This window comes from Littorina saxatilis, linkage group LG13 (genome assembly GCF_037325665.1).
Source record: "Littorina saxatilis isolate snail1 linkage group LG13, US_GU_Lsax_2.0, whole genome shotgun sequence".
Classification (NCBI taxonomy): Eukaryota; Metazoa; Mollusca; class Gastropoda; order Littorinimorpha; family Littorinidae; genus Littorina; species Littorina saxatilis.
The window spans coordinates 42,230,972-42,250,828 of NC_090257.1; the positions used below are offsets into that span (position 1 = coordinate 42,230,972).

The window sequence follows — 19,857 nt, forward strand, 5'->3', positions numbered from 1 at the left end:
ATTTTGTTTACAAGATGAAATTAGGTGGCCTTGTCCGTTTACTTTAGAACACTATTTTGTGCAGTCTCGTTGCTCAGGCAGATAGAAAGATTGGGATTAAATTAGTTTCAAAATAACCATATATTTAATTGGTCAGCAGGTATGTCAATTGGTCGGCCGGGTAACTGGCTGCATGGTTTCCTGGTAAAGCAGTGAATCGGGCATTTTTTCTTCTTCTTCTTCTTCTTCTTCTTTCTTTTGTTTGTGTTCGGCGGATGCAAATTCCTCGTGGGATTGTTTCGTTGAATGGTTAAAATATCGTCACTGAACAGTGGTATTTTGTCTAATTTGATTTCCAGGAAATATTACAAGCTGTGTGGACTGGTTGAAACTCGATCCAAGAAGCGGAATCCGCAAAGTCTACATCTCAGGAGAACCAATCACTGTCTACTGTGATCAGACCACGGACAACGGAGGATGGATTGTATGTGTGTGTGTGTGTGTGTGTGTGAGAGAGAGTGAGTGAGGGTTGCCGCGTTGGTGATTGTGTGTGATGAGTGAGTACAGTGTTCTAGATGATGGAACGTGTAGCAAAGACCTATACGTGTACGTGTAGATATTGCGTCACCCGTGACTCACTTTTTCTCTCCAATGTTCCAAATGCATATTATACGTTATTTGCGTGTTTGACCAAAATATGACATTTTACACAGATCAAGACAGTCATTGTTCTCCGAGACCGCGCTAGCGGTCGAGGTGAACAATGACTGTCGAGATCTGTGTAAAATGTCATATTTTGGTCAAACACGCAAATAACATTTATGTATCGATCGAATTCCTTTCAGGTACTATGACTTTGTTGTTGATTTGACGATTGAACGAGCACACAAACACATGCATGCAATCCACATGCAATCAAACACATAAGCTTCATATTTGGGCGTTTCAGGTTGACCGAAACTTCAAAGGAACTACAAAACACACGTCATGTACTCACTTTGTTGTTGTTTTGACATTGAACAGCACACACACATGTATGCAATCAAACACATGACGTTATTATTTTTTTTAGTTCCTTTGAAGTTTCGGTCAACCTGAAAAGCCAAATTATAAAGTTTTGTCGGCCTCTGACGTCACATGACTCAAAGAAGGGAAATCCAATCTCCAATCGATACATAATACGTTGTTTTGCTCCCACCAAGAATGCAGATCTTGGCAAACGCGTGACGTAAAAACTAGATTTATAATAATAATAATCATAACTGGACATTTGTAAGTGCCTAACCTAGGGCTCTAGGCCCTTTACAAAAGAACATTTACAAAATAGAACAATTAAAAGTACAACCTACATAAAACAAATTAATCATACAGACACAAATCACCACATGTACTGTTCACACAATAATCATATATGCAATACACACTATTACCAGCTATTGTGTTTTCAGCGTAGCAATAGGGCCCGATATTTAGACGAGACAAGTATAATGCCGACGAGTCGAAGACGAGTCGCATTATACTTGTTCGAGTCTAAATATCGGACCCTATTGCTACGATGAAATCACAATAGCGTTTATATAGCTATTCTGACATTAAATTCTGTGTTAAAATCATGTTTTTGTACCAGAATGGTCCATGTCGCTGATTGGAGACGACGGTTCCCTTTCCGCATGAAGCCACGGAAATAACCGAACATTGAAAAACCCACGGCCATGTATTACGGAGAAAACTCGAGATAACCGGATGTTTAGCATTACGTCAATATGCTAGGAATCATCATCACAGACATCATAGTCATGACGTATCATGCTTGCCTACGTATATTGTATGTTCGAAAGTCTGACTTCTGTTGGGAATTTGCGTGGTGAAGACTGCGGTAAATCTGTAGATGATAAGAGAACAAGGATTGTCTCAGAAGAAACGACTAAATGTTTCAGACCGGTAACTTCATTTCAACAATGGACGTTCTATGTGACAGGAGAGTTTGCTGATTTTGTGTTAAACATTGGAGAGATCGTCTGCTAGAATCAGAGATAGGTCGCTTCAGATTGCAGCTTCTGGAAATTTGCAAGGTTTGTTGCCTGTTAAAGAACTGGATTTTACACGTAAAGTATGTCATGTACAGTAAGCAACAACAAAAACACACACAAAGCAAATGGCATCGTCTGTCGACTAGTCACAGAAACAAACCTGGCGAGGTATGCGTGTACTTTATACACGTGGAAGAAACCGGAACCATGCGTCTTTGTTATTGACAATATGCTTTTGGATATTGAGAAAAATGGCCGACTTCCGCAGCATTATGCTTTGATGATCGGAAGAGACCATCCAATCACAGCCCCCGAATTCCCCCACGTTTGTTTTGTTTATTTGGTGTTTAACGTCGTTTTCAACCACGAAGGTTATATCGCGACGGTTCCCCCACGTGTTCATCAGAATAGCTATATATATATATATATATATATATATATATATATATATATATATATATATATATATATATATATATATATATATATATATGTATAGGTTACAACACGAGTGGTTTTTTATATGGCTTGTATTTCAGTCAAGACCCAGCGGATGAATATCATCGGGAGACACGAGCCTCTGGCGAGTGGCTCTCGATTGATATTCCCGCTGGGTCTTGACTGAAATACAAGCCATATAAAAAACCACGAGTGTTGTAATCTGTATATCCCATTATACCATCAAACACAAAGTGTAGACTACTAGCGGCACTGTTGCGATCTGTGCAGGGTAAAACAGTGTTGCCAACGAGACTTAGCCCTTTTGCAACCTTAAACTAAGTGACCGTCGCTGAAAAAATAAAACGAATGAGTGCATCGATAAGTACGCGGTAACACTACTTTCAGACCATTTAAAAGCTTTAAGTAAAGGTTCATAAGTTGCAAGAAAGTAATGAAGTCGTATAGAAATTAATTTAGTTGAAGCGCACAATTCTTTTGTTTTGCGTTTCAGGTCGGCAGAACGGGCGAAACGGGTTTGGGACCCATTTGGCTTACTCGATTCAGAATCGATTCCACGTTGTTTTTCTCGAACGTGTGTAATTAGGCTTATTGACAGAGAAGCAAATTTTAGGGAACAAATATGTAGGTTTAGATTTAACCATTTGCTCCCTATTTGAAATGTATCTACGTGATAAACTGTTTTGCGAGTGTGTTTGCATGGATGAACTTAAACTGGTATGGGTGTGAGGAAAACGCGACCGACACGTCTGTCACCGCCGATTGATTGCATTTTGAAGGAATATGACTGGATTACGGAAAAATACACACATGTTAAGTTCTTGGATACCTTCATCGCCAATGTGGACTTACTGTAGAGCCAGGCAAAAGAGTAGACTTGCTCGCAAAACACGTGAAACAGGCGATGTAGCGAAGCCCAACCGTGCCAGGTAAAGGACGTTTCTCGGTCTCGCTGCGCATGTCACCAGTGACAGTGTTGTTGCTTTGAGTTTGACTAACAAACTCGAAACTGTCATTTAAAACATGAGCCAAATGTGTATTGATTGTGTGATTAGTCTATGTGACAGGGCTTCTATTATCTGTGCTCCCTAGCTTCTGTCAGTTCCCACACCGACACTGCCAGAGAAACTGAAGACGCACACCAAAACACACCACTGACAGATTCTCAAAAGTCGTCTGCTAACGAAGCAAGGGGAGGGTACTCGTGTTTTGTTTTGGTTCGCTAGCATCTGGTTATCTTGTAAGTTGAATGTTCGGTTTTTTCGACCTGCATTGCTTTCATAATGAAAGAAACGTTTGCTTATTGCATCTCATACATCAGATCAGTTCTGAGATTCATTTTTGCGTGCAACTGATATGGTTTTCTGAGCCGTGCAATACGATTTTGGAACTTCATACAAATGTGTCACATTGTTCGGCGCGAGGTCAAAGGTCGGGAGGAAAGTAGTTCTTTGCCCAAATCGGAATCTGCACTATCATAAATTTTTTGGAGTCCATGATGTATTTATTGAGCTATAAAAATACAACATATATACCCATACTGAAGTAACAGAGACAAAGAAGGGAGGTCATGGGATATATATATATATATATATATATATATATATATATATATATATATATATATATACACACATACCCAGCTAACACTTTCAACAATCATACCGACTTTATGGTGGTACATGTTCCCGTTCACGTCCTCAAAAGTGCTGAAATAGATTTTGCTAGTATGTGTACATGGACAGCAAATTCACACCAATTGTTACATGCAAATGAAACTTTGGTTGTATCTATCATTTGTCTGAAGACATGCGTACTCTTGAATTTTGTAACGTAAGTGAACAATGATATGACGGCTTTTAAATCTTTTTGGGGGGAACATTGCATAAGGATAAGATTGCATGATATATTCCCGTGAGGTTGCCCTCATACAAATCCAGGCAGCTTTTTTACTGTGGAAAGCGAGCTGCACACCCATGAACACACACCCGTGCACGCACAACCATGCACACAATCGTCATCTAACTTCTACTGCTCTTTGTTTGCAGGTTTTCCAGAGAAGACAAGACGCCTCTGTGGACTTCTATCGGACTTGGAAGGAATATCAAAATGGGTTTGGTGACCTAGAGGGCAACTTCTGGCTAGGTTCGTTGTTAAATTATACACATGAGTTGGAACAAAACTGTAAAAGAAGTATTTTCTGCAAAACAAGCGTGTTTGATTAATTGTTTCTGTTTTGTGTTGGTGTGCGTGTCCGGTAAGTGTCAAAGTAAACTCGTGCAAACAAGTTAAGCATCTCTCATACAAAATCTTAAACAAAATATTTAAAATTATTCACAAAGTGGGGGAAGGTTGCCTAATTTGGACCGGCTCCAAATATGGACCACCTCCTGTTCTGACAAACTAACGATGCTAGAGCGCTCAAAAGAATTGTATTCCCTAGAATGACCCGCTCTGGATAACCTGCACGTATCAACGGTTGCAGAGACACAAACCACAAAACCGTTGGGCTTTTTTCTCTTTTTTAACACTTTCAGCAGCGTTCACTCCAAATGTAACGCTTAATACGGACTAGTTCCTGTCTATAGCCAAAGCTGTTATCGCACCAAAATTGCTATATGTGACCCTCCACCACGAAATGAGTCGCATGTCACCTTTGCATGATTTTCATATTTTTTACATTTTCCGAAAGAGTGTTTTATGCTTTATCCAGTGGTGAAAACCGTTTTAGAAAAGAGCGAAAACTGTTTGAGTTATAAGCCTGTGACTAAGGTGACCCTCACACTGTTACCAGACACTCCCCGGACTTATCTAGCGCAGAACCGTGCGAGGTGACATGCGACTCATTTCGTGGTGGAGGGTCAGAACGCCCTTATTGGTGACATTCATGCAGAGGTTTAAAATGAACGATGTTTCTATTTGTCGGTCGGGGTGTGTACGTCTTTGGTGTCCAGGCTGTAATCTGAACTGTATGTGTTGATACTTTCCAGGTCTTGACGCCCTGCACATGTTGACGTCCAGACAGAGGTATGAACTACGCGTGGACTTAATGAAGTGGGACAACACGACGGGTTACGCCACCTACAGCAACTTCACCATCAGCAACAGCAGCGATAACTACCGTCTGACATATGGCAGCTTCACAAGGGGCACCGCTGGTAGGTAGTGATGCTACACTAATCAGAACGAAACGAACACCAATAGTTTCAGTTACTTGGCTTTTGAAGTGTATTGAACAGACACTACCTCCGATCCACGAAGAGACCAGGAACAGGTTCAGAGTCCGGGCTAAACACAAATGTCATGTAACTGCTCCTAGCAACAATGTCATCTCTCTATACTTGGGACAGAATGAGGCTGATATGAAAAATATCTTCCTTCCTGCATAATTATTATCATGTTCACATTAAAGATATGTCCAGGATGTCCTTATACTTGGACACATACCAAACATCCATGGTTTAGCTCCGTCATCTAGCAGATTGACATTGGACACATACCAAACATCCATGGTTTAGCTCAGTCATCTAGCAGATTGACATTGGACACATGCCAAACATCCATGGTTTAGCTCAGTCATCTAGCAGATTAACATTGGACACATACCAAACATCCATGGTTTAGCTCAGTCATCTAGCAGATTGACATTGGACACATACCAAACATCCATGGTTTAGCTCAGTCATCTAGCAGATTGACATTGGACACATACCAAACATGCATGGTTTAGCTCAGTCATCTAGCAGATTGACATTGGACACATGCCAAACATCCATGGTTTAGCTCAGTCATCTAGCAGATTGACATTGGACACATACCAAACATCCATGGTTTAGCTCAGTCATCTAGCAGATTGACATTGGACACATACCAAACATCCATGGTTTAGCTCCGTCATCTAGCAGATTGACATTGGACACATACCAAACATCCATGGTTTAGCTCCGTCATCTAGCAGATTGACATTGGACACATACCAAACATCCATGGTTTAGCTCCGTCATCCAGCAGATTGACATTGGACACATACCAAACATCCATGGTTTAGCTCCGTCATCTAGCAGATTGACATTGGACACATACCAAACATCCATGGTTTAGCTCCGTCATCCAGCAGATTGACATTGGACACATACCAAACATCCATGGTTTAGCTCAGTCATCTAGCTGATTGACATTGGACACATACCAAACATCCATGGTTTAGCTCAGTCATCCAGCAGATTGACATTGGACACATACCAAACATCCATGGTTTAGCTCAGTCATCTAGCAGATTGACATTGGACACATACCAAACATCCATGGTTTAGCTCCGTCATCTAGCAGATTGACATTGGACACATACCAAACATCCATGGTTTAGCTCAGTCATCTAGCAGATTGACATTGGACACATACCAAACATCCATGGTTTAGCTCAGTCATCTAGCAGATTGACATTGGACACATACCAAACATCCATGGTTTAGCTCAGTCATCCAGCAGATTGACATAACTACTACATGAAGAATTAATGTGTAAAGCCGAGCGGTCTTAGCTTCACATTTCTGACACCATTTGTAAAGCCGAAAGTGAGACGAGCTTCACATTAACTCTAACTGTCTGTCCTAAAATGGCTGAAAATGTGGGCATGACCCGTAGGTACCCCTAGCAAAATACGCTACTGAAAAAAATATTCCTAAAATGGGATTCGGGGCCTGAACAAAAATAAAAGTAAAAGAGCAAAGCGACGCCACTTTACTCGCCGTGTGGTAACCTGGGACTGCGGAACGTTTTTTTTTTAATGTTTTATCCCTGTTAGTTCAGTCCACAGGGCGGAATCTGGTATACACTTAGTCAGGTTGGTTGCTCAGACTCCGGAGGACAACTTCGAGTTGACAACAAATACTATACTAGGTTGGGTATTGGGACCCGCCCACAACCGTTTCTCGAAGTACTGCTGTAACTCTAAGCGGGAAGCCTGGTATACCATTTAGACACTTAGTCAGGTTGGTTGCTCAGACTCCCCCGAACCAGTAAATTTTAAGGGGCTTATTGTCCGTCAGGTCTTAATTGCCTATATTGGACATGAATTGGTTTATACGATTCGAGTTTTTACGCCCTCACGGCTTTTGATGTATGCGTGTTTAGGTGGTATCAGCCATCTGCACTTATGGTAGAATGACCAAGTTCTTTAACGTGCCATTGTGGTGACACGGGGGTAGGAGATGGATACCGTCTCTGGGTCTGCACATAAAGTTGACCCGTGTCTGTCCCGGCCCGGATTCGAACCAGCGACCTTTCGATCACAAGTTCAGTGCTCTACCACCTGAGCTACCCGGGCCCCTCCCCCGAACCATAGATGTGTATTGACAGGATCGCCAACTCGTTGCGCGCGCTCACCAAGTAGCGGAAAGCGGAAAAGACGATTTTGACAGAACATTTACTTTCGGTACAGTCTTCCAACACATAGAGAAGATGGAGAATTTCGAAGGGGAGGTGGAGTTTGTGGCTCAGGTAAGTGAAAAGCAAACAAAGCAATACAAAAAGATCATTGCTGATGATTGAAATGAGTCATGTGAATCAACAATAAAGATTGATTGTGGACGGCACGTCATTATTTTTGTTTTTAACACTTGAAACGCAAGAGCATCTGAACCACTGGTAAAACCGAAGTTGTGCACGCAAGCTGACTGCATGAAGAAAGATCATACACAACACACAACAGAGATCCTTCCTGATTGTTCTCAACATTGTATGTTTTCAGCTTTTTCCTCAGTCTTTTCTTTCCATGTACATTTCATTTTGTCCATCATTGTCTTCAGTTTGTTGTGGAGTCTTATTTAAAAAAAACCAGAACATTTTGCAAAGTGTCTTCTTGAACAGCTTGTGAAAGATCAAATGAATACAAAGTGTCATAAAAACACACCGGAACAGCATCACTGTTCCTGCATGGTTCAATAAAGTCATCTGCTTTTGCCTGTGTGTTGATGCACAGGTTTCCCAGAAAATATGTTCCATGGACATCAAATCACCAAAGGGAAGTAATCGCTCTTTATGCATACGACATGTGTAATAGATTAAGCGAGAGTTGTACGGAACCTTTTCTCCTGGCACGAGAGGCTGAAAGTCACTTGTATATTTCAATGCTTGATATTCTCTCAGGTGCCAGGAGAAAAGGTTTTGTACAACTCTCGCTTACTCTATTACACAGTCATTTCGTATGAATAAAGAGCAATTACTTCCCTTTGGTTATTTGATATCATCAACGCTTTGCCTCATTCTGTTTAAGATTTCTTCTTTGTGTTGCATGGACAGACACACCTGCAATACATTGGGCTTGACAAAGGTCAGTTTGCCCTTATTCAGCATGCTTGTCATGTCAGGGGTGGTTTCACTCTCTTCACTGTAGGATTCAGGTGCGCAAGTCAGGGCTTCCAAACACTGCAATTTCCCATCTCTGTACGCACTCTTTTGGAGACACCAAACTCTCTGTTTTAGCTTTTTGGCAACACATCCTCCAACATACTTTGCATTGTCCTCTTCATCCTCTTTGATTTCTAATGCACTTACTGGTTCCAAAGTTTTTCTTCAAAGGCCTTTAAGGCACCAACAGTATAAAAATGTTTAAAGCAATCCAGGCTGAAGCTGCAGGGAAAAAGCAGAGTAGTACCTGGCCCACGCATTCCCAACCTTGCCTCAGGGAACTAGGCAGTCATGAAAAAGCAGAAGTTTCTCTTCCAGATATGCACCTAAAACACAGAAAATAAAGTATTATAATTAAAACAACATACAAATATAGCAGAAATCAACCCAAGAGTGAAACTGAAGATGTAGATGCTTGCACACAATCAAAACCAACAACACACGACAACAACCCAAAACTACACTTTACATGAATGGATGTGAACATATTAAATTTTGTATTCCATTTGTAGAGGTAGAGGGAAATTTCACGGGGAACAACATGAAGAAGGCATGGGAGGGGTTGAATGTCATGAGTGGCTACAAGGGGAAGAAGGGTGGGAGTAAGGAAAAAAGCAACGCTACGCAGTCAGATGCAAATGATCTCAACCAGTTTTATGCACGCTTCGATAAACATGACTTCAGCGGGGAAAGGAAGGCAATGCGGGACAGGTTGACCAGTGATAGTGGGCTTACGGAAGGAGATTCCCCAATAGTGGTGACGGAAGAAGAGGTGGAGAGGGGGCTGAAGAATGTTAATGCTAGCAAGGCGGGGGGACCAGATGGGATGATGCCCAAAGTTTTAAAACTATGTGCAGAGCAACTCAGTTATATTTTTTCAGTCATTTTTAACATGTCGCTTGGAGCTAGCAGGGTACCGGCCCTATGGAAAACTTCATGCATTGTTCCTGTGCCAAAGAAAAAGACTGTGATAACCATGAATGACCTGAGACCTGTGGCACTTACTTCTGTTTGTATGAAAGTCTTTGAGAGAGTTGTTTTGTTCAAACTGAGTGATTGTGTGAAAGATTTTATTGATCCATGTCAGTTTGCATACAGGAAAAACAGGAGTGTTGATGATGCTGTGTTGAATGTTTTAAACAAGATCTACTCTCATTTAGAAAAGCCTGGCTCTTATATTCGCTTGATGTTCTTTGATTTTTCCAGCGCTTTTAATACTATACAGCCTCATTTAATGGCGGAGAAGCTTTTTTGCATGAATGTCCCAGCAGCCACCATCCTCTGGGTTATGGACTACCTGACAAACAGGCCACAGTATGTTAGGGTGGGGGGGCAATCAGTTTCAGACACAATCTGCACAAACACAGGGGCACCACAAGGCACAGTACTCTCACCTTTTCTTTTTTCTCTCTACACAGCAGATTTCAGAAGTTCTAGTGACTCCTGCCCCATAACCAAGTTTGCTGACGACACTGGACTGACCGGACTGCTGACTGTTGACGACGACTCTGACTACAGGCAGGAGGTAGATAGGTTTGTGGGGTGGTGTGAAAACAACTATTTAGAGCTTAATGTGGGGAAGACAAAGGAAATGATAATGGACAACAGGAGGGGGGAACATGTACACAGGGAGATAGTGATCAAGGGGGAGGTCGTAGAGAAGGTAGAGCAGTATAAGTATTTGGGGATGATTATAGACAATAAGTTGACATGGAAACCAAACTCTGATGCCCTTGTGAAGAAACTCCACTCTCGCCTGTACTTTTTGAGAAAACTCAGGTCTTTTAACATCAGACAAGAAATCCTTCAGATGTTTTACACTTCAACGTGCAATAGTGTGTTGTACTTTGGCTCCGTGTGTTGGGGTGGCAACATCAACAAGCAAGACAGGGATAGATTAGATAAATTCATCAGGAAAGCAAGTGGGGTGGTTGGGAGGAAGCAGGACAATTTCACATCAACACATGAACGACGACTGACTGACAAGGTACAGAAGATTTTGGCTGACGACTCGCACCCACTCAGACCGGAATTTGACAGTAGACGGACAGACAGGAGCAACAGATTCAGACAACCAACCGCAAGATCCACACGCTACAGAAATTCGTTCATTCCATCTGCAATTCACATCTTCAATTCTCAGGTGGGGCGGTAGATGCTGGTGTTGTCGCTCTGATGCACGGGGTCAGTGTTCTGTATTGTTTCAGTATTGTTGATTTTGTTTTGCATTCTACTCTCTTAGACAATATGTGATAACCGGCAAGGTGCTGACTTTCTTTTGTGCATTGTTGATGGTGAATGCATGTTAATTTATTTTTAATATACTTTCTTATGTGATAACCAATGTACTATATTTTCTCAGGACAAAGAACAAATGTTTATTTTGAATGTTTTATGTATGTTATTATTACGGACACAAACGCTCAGCAATGTAATTTCTCTTTTAGAGATTAATAAAGTTATTGTATTGTATTGTATTGTATTGTCGTTATAGAACGTGTTGACAAACCACTTTCATGAATCCTTATCATGTCTTACAACTATGACATGTGCTATTAATGATCTTAAAAAACACATGAAATATTGTAGTGGCAGGGATGTACCTAAAATATTTTTAAACAGTAGCCTCTCTGTGCAACGAAGCAGTATTTTTGCTCGAAAACTATGATGGAAAGTGATCTTTCAGGTACTGGGACTTTGCAAGCTGATTTTGTGTTATACCGCCTTACTCAAAAACTTACTTTTCAATTACTGAATTGGTCGACAAGCTCTCTGAGCTCCGGTGAAAGGCAGTTGTCATTCTTGATAGATGCACAAGCGTTCTGCAATAAAGCATGCAATTTAGAAGTGACAATGAATTTAAAAACAACAGAAGACATCAAGCATATATCAAAACAGAATTATGCTGGAGGGGAGAGAAAACAAATATATTGCACTGATCTTTTTGATGTGTTGATCTGACTTCAGTTCCTGCACCATTTTTAACTTCCATGAATGGTTCAGTTATATCACTTATCGGTTATTTCTTGAATATCTGTTGTTCCAGTTCTAAATTTTCATATAGTCTTTTACACAGATCTGTCAATACTTTTACTTACTTTTGGCAATTCTTGCAGTTTCTTTTGTGGTGCAGGCATGGGAATTGTCCGCCGAACGGCGGATTTCCGCCGAATTTTTTTTTTGTTCCGCCGAAAATGCAAAAGTGTCCGCCGAAAAAATAAAAGGGGGAGGCACACAAAAAAAGCACCGGTTACTTTGGCCTTTGCGCAAAAGCCCGCGAAAACTTTCTGTACTTTGTTCACGCACTGCTACCGCCCGCCTCAGTTATTGAACTTTTATGTCTTGAAAGTAAACCAGATTGCACAGATTATGTTACAAGTTACATTTTCCTGTTTGTCTCAAGAAGATCAATTTTTTTACAAATTTAAACCATATAATACATGTATATATTTTTTTTCTTCAAAAAAGCAAAAATTGGTACATTTTTGTACTAAAAAATCTGATTCTAAAAACAGAATTTAATGGCAAACTTGGAGCTCAGATGACACCAGATTGCACCATCTGGGTTCTTTGGAGAAATTTTTTTTCCGGGGGCGCATGCCCCCGGACCCCCCTAGTAAGGCTAGGCGCTTCGCGCCATCGATTTGACGCTTCGCGTCTTCAGTTATAAATTTTCCGCCTTTTATACAATTTTCAATTCCCATGCCTGGTGGTGATGCTGTCATCTTTTCAGCGATTGAGATGTCGGTACTTTCCCCCTGAAAAAACAACCCATGGAATAGAAAGGGTATACATCTACAGCCGAATTTCAAACATTCAGAAATTGTTCTGTTGCAAATTTGTCTGTTCGCTGAGCTAAAATAGTGGCCGATGTGAGTGAGAATTCTGCAGAAAAACGATCTGCTGATCAGCTTGCGTGCACAGCTTCGGTTTCAAGTGTTAAAAACAAAAATAATGACGTGCCGTCCACAATCAATCTTTATTGTTGATTCACATGATTCATTTCAATCATCAGTAATGATCTTTTTGTATTGCTTTGTTTTCTTTTCACTTACCTCAGCCACAAACTCCACCTCCCCTTCGAAATTCTCCTTCTTCTCCATGTGTTGAAAGACTGCACCGGAAGTAAAGTTACTGTCAAAACCTCTCGCAGCCGCAGACGGGAGTTCGAAACAGGGCCAGCGTTGGCGCACTCGCGGAGTTGGCGATCCTGTCAAGGGATATCTATGCCCGAACCGAGAGAAAATGTAAGTTTTACGCCCTCAGGGCAAAACCATTAGGGGCATGTTACACGGGAAAATCCGGCTTTGTATGAAATTAAACAATAACAAGTCGCGTAAGGCGAAAATACAATATTTAGTCAAGTAGCTGTCGAACTCACAGAATGAAACTGAACGCAATGCCATTTTTCAGCAAGACCGTATACTCGTAGCATCGTCAGTCCACCGCTCATGGCAAAGGCAGTGAAATTGACAAGAAGAGCGGGGTAGTAGTTGCGCTAAGAAGGATAGCACGCTTTTCTGTACCTCTCTTTGTTTTAACTTTCTGAGCGTGTTTTTAATCCAAACATATCATATCTATATGTTTTTGGAATCAGGAACCGACAAGGAATAAGATGAAAGTGTTTTTAAATTGATTTCGACAATTTAATTTTGATAATAATTTTTATATATTTAATTTTCAGAGCTTGGTTTTAATCCGAATATAACATATTTATATGTTTTTGGAATCAGCAAATGATGGAAAATAAGATAAACGTAAATTTGGATCGTTTTATAAAAAACATTTTCTTTTTACAATTTTCAGATTTTTAATGACCAAAGTCATAAATTAATTTTTAAGCCACCAAGCTGAAATGCAATACCGAAGTCCGGGCTTCGTCGAAGATTACTTGACCAAAATTTGAACCAATTTGGTTGAAAAATGAGGGCGTGACAGTGCCGCCTCAACTTTCACGAAAAGCCGGATATGACGTCATCAAAGACATTTATCCAAAAAATGAAAAAAACGTTCGGGGATTTCATACCCAGGAACTCTCATGTCAAATTTCATAAAGATCGGTCCAGTAGTTTAGTCTGAATCGCTCTACACACACACACACACAGACAGACACACACACACACACACGCACATACACCACGACCCTCGTTTCGATTCCCCCTCGATGTTAAAATATTTAGTCAAAACTTGACTAAATATAAAAATGCAAGGGGGGTTGTTGACAGCTGGCTGCCGGCTGCTAGAGGAGACCTGAAATTGCCTATGGACCGGGTTGGGTCATCTTGGGTCTGTGCTGAAATGTTTACTTTATTGGCTGTTGGCCGAACGGACACCCGGTACCCGGGCTTCATATTTTTGCATGCATTCGTGTTTCCAAGGCCTGAGGCTTTCGCTGTGACCCTGGGATCTTTATCGTGCGCATGCGTGCACACGGGGGTGTTCGGACACCGAGGAGAGTCTGCACAAAGTTGACTCTGGGACACACATCCCGCGCCGAACTTGGGGGTTGAACCCACGCTGATAGTAACAACCGGTTTTAAAGCCAGCGCCTCTACCGACTGGGCAAACACCCCCCCCCCCCCCCGGAGGGCGGGGGGTATGGAGTAACACACAGTGTTTTGCTCAGAACATTCCCACCCAAGCAGAGCCGCGCTAGGGGTGCGCATTACCGTGAAGCTGGCAGTCAGTGCTACCAAATGTCGTTGTCTACCACTCGGTGGTGACTTAAGGGGTTACTTGTGTGTTCAAATCGCGTGAAAGAAACATTACACATTTTGTGCACAGGTTCCTTTAAGCAATATGGACACATCTGTGCAAAGAAAAAAGGGGGTCGACGTATTAACTTTTTTTTTAGAATTTTTTTACTGGGGGTTGTCAAGTACGATTTTGCGAAAAACACTGCGATTTTTAACATGATCCCAACTGACATATTTAGCTCTACAAATAATAAATGAGACATTAGTTTGTGTATATAAATGAATGGAGAGTATAACTTTATCATAAAACGGTACTTATCAACGTGCATTTTCAGAAAATGATCGAGGTTTATCGAGGGCGTACACATAAAATTATCACTCCTTTAGTAGTAAAAACGTATTTAAAAAAAATTCGCGTGAAAGAAACATTACACATTTTGTGCACAGGTTCCTCTAAGCAATATGGACACATCTGTGCAAAGAAAAAAGGTGGTCGACGTATTCATTTTTTTTTTAGAATTTTTTTACCGGGGGTTGTCAAGTACGATTTTGCGAAAAACACTGCGATTCTTAAGGGGTTACTTGTGTGTTCAAATCGCGTGAAAGAAACATTACACATTTTGTGCACAGGTTCCTCTAAGCAATATGGACACATCTGTGCAAAGAAAAAAAGAGGTTGACGTATTACCTTTTTTTTTTAGAATTTTTTTACTGGGGGTTGTCAAGTACGATTTTGCGAAAAACACTGCGATTTTTAACATGATCCCAACTGACATATTTAGCTCTACAAATAATAAATGAGACATTAGTTTGTGTATATAAATGAATGGAGAGTATAACTTTATCATAAAACGGTACTTATCAACGTGCATTTTCAGAAAATGATCGAGGTTTATCGAGGGCGTACACATAAAATTACCACTCCTTTAGTAGTAAAAACGTATTTAAAAAAAATTCGCGTGAAAGAAACATTACACATTTTGTGCACAGGTTCCTCTAAGCAATATGGGCACATCTGTGCAAAGAAAAAACGTGGTCGACGTATTCATTTTTTTGTAGAATTTTTTTACCGGGGGTTGTCAAGTACGATTTTGTGAAAAACACTGCGATTCTTAAGGGGTTACTTGTGTGTTCAAATCGCGTGAAAGAAACATTACACATTTTGTGCAAAGGTTCCTCTAAGCAATATGGACACATCTGTGCAAAGAAAAAAAGAGGTTGACGTATTAACGTTTTTTTTAGAATTTTTTTACTGGGGGTTGTCAAGTACGATTTTGCGAAAAACACTGCGATTCTTAACATGATCCCAACTGACATATTTAGCTCTACAAATGATAAATGAAACATTAGTTTGTGTATATAAATGAATGGAGAGTATAACTTTATCATAAAACGGTACTTATCAACGTGCATTTTCAGAAAATGATCGAGGTTTCTCGAGGGTGTACACATTAAATTATAACTCTTTTAGTAGTAAAAACGTATTTAAAAAAAATTCGCTCGACAGAAACATAACTAAACTTGAACACAGCTAAGTTCACTGTATACATATACAATACCTGTAAACAAAATAAGTTGTTGCCTTATTGTCTGCTTCACAATTATTCCCGTACCAACCCCACCCCCATTATCTTGACTGACAAAAATGATAAAAAGAAATAATTTGGGAGCGCTGTAGGTCAGTTGGTAGAGCGCTGGACTTGTGATACATGAGTTTGAATCAGGGTGAAGGGGTGGGGGTCAGAACACTTGTTTGCAAGGTTACATAAACATCTGTCCCGTAGTTTTGCCTGAATCGCACTACAAACAATTAGTGTCCTTAGTGCCCCGGCGCAATCCCAACCCACCAACCACCCCCCCCTCCCTCGTCAACTTTTGATCACACACACACACACACACACACACACACACACACACACACACCCCTACTCTCACACACACACAAATACACACACACACACACATTGACACACACAAACACGCGCGCGCTTTCAAGCGCACACACAAATTGAGTGAGTCTTTGCTCGCCACTGCTTGTACTAAAACGCTGAAATCCACCTAACAATGAAAAATAGAAAAGAAAACACTTTTCTATAACGCAAGTCATGATTTACAGCTCAAAGCGATTTACAATTCCAACAAGAAAATTGGTTGATTAAAGTGTTATTTAGTATAAATATAATTTAAACTCTCTTTTTACTGTGCCTGTGGCTGGTGGGTACCACCAGTCACAACCCCTCGGTCTGCATGCTTTTATGGTGCATTTGTGTCTTAAATTGTGAGCTGATGTCAGGCATGTTTGACTGACCAGCAGTGGGCCGCTCACTTGGCTTTTTACCTGCGCCCGCGTCGCAGCAGCGCTCTTCACAAGCTCTTAGAATGGAATCCAGCCGAGATCCTTTTCGGTTCGACAAATGGTCTGCGCAGCTCCCCAGCACGGTGGCGGAGGAACTTTCTAAAGAGGGCTTTGACAGCAAACTAGCCCTCCTTCACGCCACCAAGGAGGACATTAATTCGCTCAAACTCAAACGCGGCCACCATGTCGCTAAAATCAACATGGCCGAAGCAATGTTTTCATAAAAGCAGCGGTATTGTACGGGCACATGTTGAATTTGGGTTACATGTGTTGCAGAGTATTTGAAAATCCGTGGGCATAAAAACATGCAAAGCAGAGTGATAGGTCCCTGTTGTGAATATAGTCAAGTGGATAAATTGATTACTTATGTTTCACACAAGTTTTGCTGTTACAGCAGTCACTCTCATGAACGGCCGTTTGCGCAGCGTTCCATTGTTGTGGCAGCAGCCCTTGGTTGGTACGGGAACGGGACAAAGAACGGTTGTGTGGACTTTTGACACCGACAAACTGAAGAATGAACAGATCTATGAGGTAACCGTCTCAATGGTCCAGGCTCAGGAAACAAAATTTAGTATATATATGGCCTGGGGCGATTGTAGCTTCCCTTCTTCGTGTCCAGCTCTCTCTCTCTCCCTCTCTCTCTCTCTCTCTCTCTCTCTCTCTCTCTCTCTCTCTCTCTCTCTCTCTCTCTCTCTCTCTCTCTCTTTGCGAATATGATTTTGAAGCGCATTACATAGTCGGTATCTGATATCTAAAGTCCTGATATTTTGGATGCGGAGGAATTTTTCCTGGTGATGATCTGAGGTAACGGAATTGTTCATGCATTCTGAGGGAATTTGACAGGTATCGGGTTGTGTGTGTGTGGGGGGGGGGGGGGCTTTTGGTGTGGGGTAAATGATTAAAACGCTTGCACCCTAACTATGAAAGCAGCCACACGCATACTCACAGAGGCACAGAGGCACGCATGTTTGTGTGACGGTTTGCACGAATGACCATTGAAAATTAGTTTTAATAAAAACAAGCGACATTTCCTTTGAGCACACAGGTGCTCAGCCAATGTGTATTGAAACTTTTTCAATTATCCCAAAATGTCATAACGTTTGGCAATATAATTATTTAACAACAACAAAAAGACTACCGGATTCCGTACATAAAAAAGTCAGGGGCTGTAACAACAATTCGCGGCATTCTAATGGCTGGCTGGCTTTGGATCTAGGTCACTTTAGTGGGAATATCGGTCAACTTCGAAACCTGAGGACCAGCCACTTCCGGTTCCCCTTTCAGAGTAATGAGATTGCTGGGGCCGTAGAATTTTTCATCCAGTTTTGTCCTTTTTTTTCTCCAAAATTGATATTAGTCGGAAGAAACAAGCACACGTGTGACACGTGTGGTGGGGGTATTTCCCAGCGAGTTTTCAGTGTTGTTGTTGTTATTGCGAAGCGAAGCGGCTTCCCAGGGCGGAAGGCAGTCAGTTTGTGCATCAAACAGTGTTGTTGTGATGGATGGATGAGTGAGTGATGAGGGTGAATGAGTTAGTTAAACTGTGACTGAATATCTATTGATTGATTGATATTAAAGTGAACATTAGGGGGGGGGGGGTGTCAAGACAGCAGCGGACCAAGAAAACCTCCAAACAGACCTCGACAGACTGGCGTCCTGGGAACAGAAGTGGAAGATGGCATCCCATCCTGCCAAATGCACCACCGTACACATGACCCGACGCCGTACCACCCTACCATACGAGTACCAGCTCCACGGCCAGAAACTCCAGGAGGAGACCCAGGCTAAGTACCTCGGCGTCACCCTGACCAAAGACCTGAAGTGGAACACCCACATCGCCAACATCACCACCAAGGCGAACAGAGCACTTGGCTTTGCTAGACGCAACATCAAGCTCAGCAACAAGAAGGCCAAGGCGGCTGCATACAAGGCACTAGTACGACCCATCCTAGAGTATGCCAGCCCAGTATGGGACCCACACACCGCTGAAGACAGTGCCTCTCTCGAAAAGGTCCAAAGAAGAGCAGCCAGATGGGTGTCGCATCGCTTCCGCCAGACCTCCAGCGTCAACAACATGCTCGAAGACCTTGAGTGGCCTACGCTTGAGAGCAGACGGAGGCGAGCGAGACTAACAACCTTCTACAAAGTCCACCACGACCTTGTCGCAGTGAAGAGCAACCACGCACCAAAGCCAAGCCCACCCAAGTGCACGACCAGGCAGACCCACGCTCTGTCCTACGAAATCCCCCACTCTAGGACAGCCTACAGGCAGAAAACATTCTTCCCGCGCACCATTCCAGAGTGGAACCGCCTGCCTGTAGAAACTGCCACAGCGCCATCCCTGGCATCCTTTCAGGCCAGGCTGGCAACTCTCCACTGACCCATCATCCCCCCCTCCCTACCCCCAACCTCCCCCCCCCCCTGAACTTCACCCCTGACCAAGCAATAGACCGGAACCACCATCACCCAAGCGTAGCAGATTCATCACCATGCTGATGTTGGCTACCTATCACTAAGAAGAAGAAGAATGCACCATTGTGCACTCGCCTTGATGTAAGGAACACTACTGCAGTCTCCAACAGCTTCAAAGTGGGTTAGACAGGCTCTTGATAAAGACTGAGGCAAAATGTGCCAAATCACACATTGTCTTGAAAGAAGGAAAAATCTTCATTTGTCACCTTTCTGCACTTTTTTGACTTTGAGTGCATAGCCACAATGGTCACAGACAAGATGCATCAACCAGATTTGAAAAAGACCCCAAACTGAACTTGTTATGATTATTTGTAACCCCTCTCACCTTTTTGACTTGGCCGTACCCAAGCAAAAAGGCAAAAAAATCATAACTAATTCCATGTTGACTTTTTGGTGGGGTGGACCTATTGTTCCAGACTCGCCTTGATTAGAGCAACACTAGTGCAGTGTCCAACAG

At 41.9% G+C, this 19,857-nt stretch overlaps 1 protein-coding gene across 1 annotated transcript in view; it reads left to right on the forward strand.

Moving 5' to 3' along the window:
- Positions 1–19,857, forward strand: part of LOC138945903 (uncharacterized) — a 45,930-nt gene that overhangs the window by 14,952 nt on the left and 11,121 nt on the right. Inside the window, exons 8-10 of the mRNA XM_070317422.1 lie at positions 339–463; positions 4,517–4,613; positions 5,459–5,626. Of these exons, the coding sequence (XP_070173523.1) occupies positions 339–463; positions 4,517–4,613; positions 5,459–5,626 (390 nt within the window). The remainder of the gene's footprint in view (positions 1–338; positions 464–4,516; positions 4,614–5,458; positions 5,627–19,857) is intronic.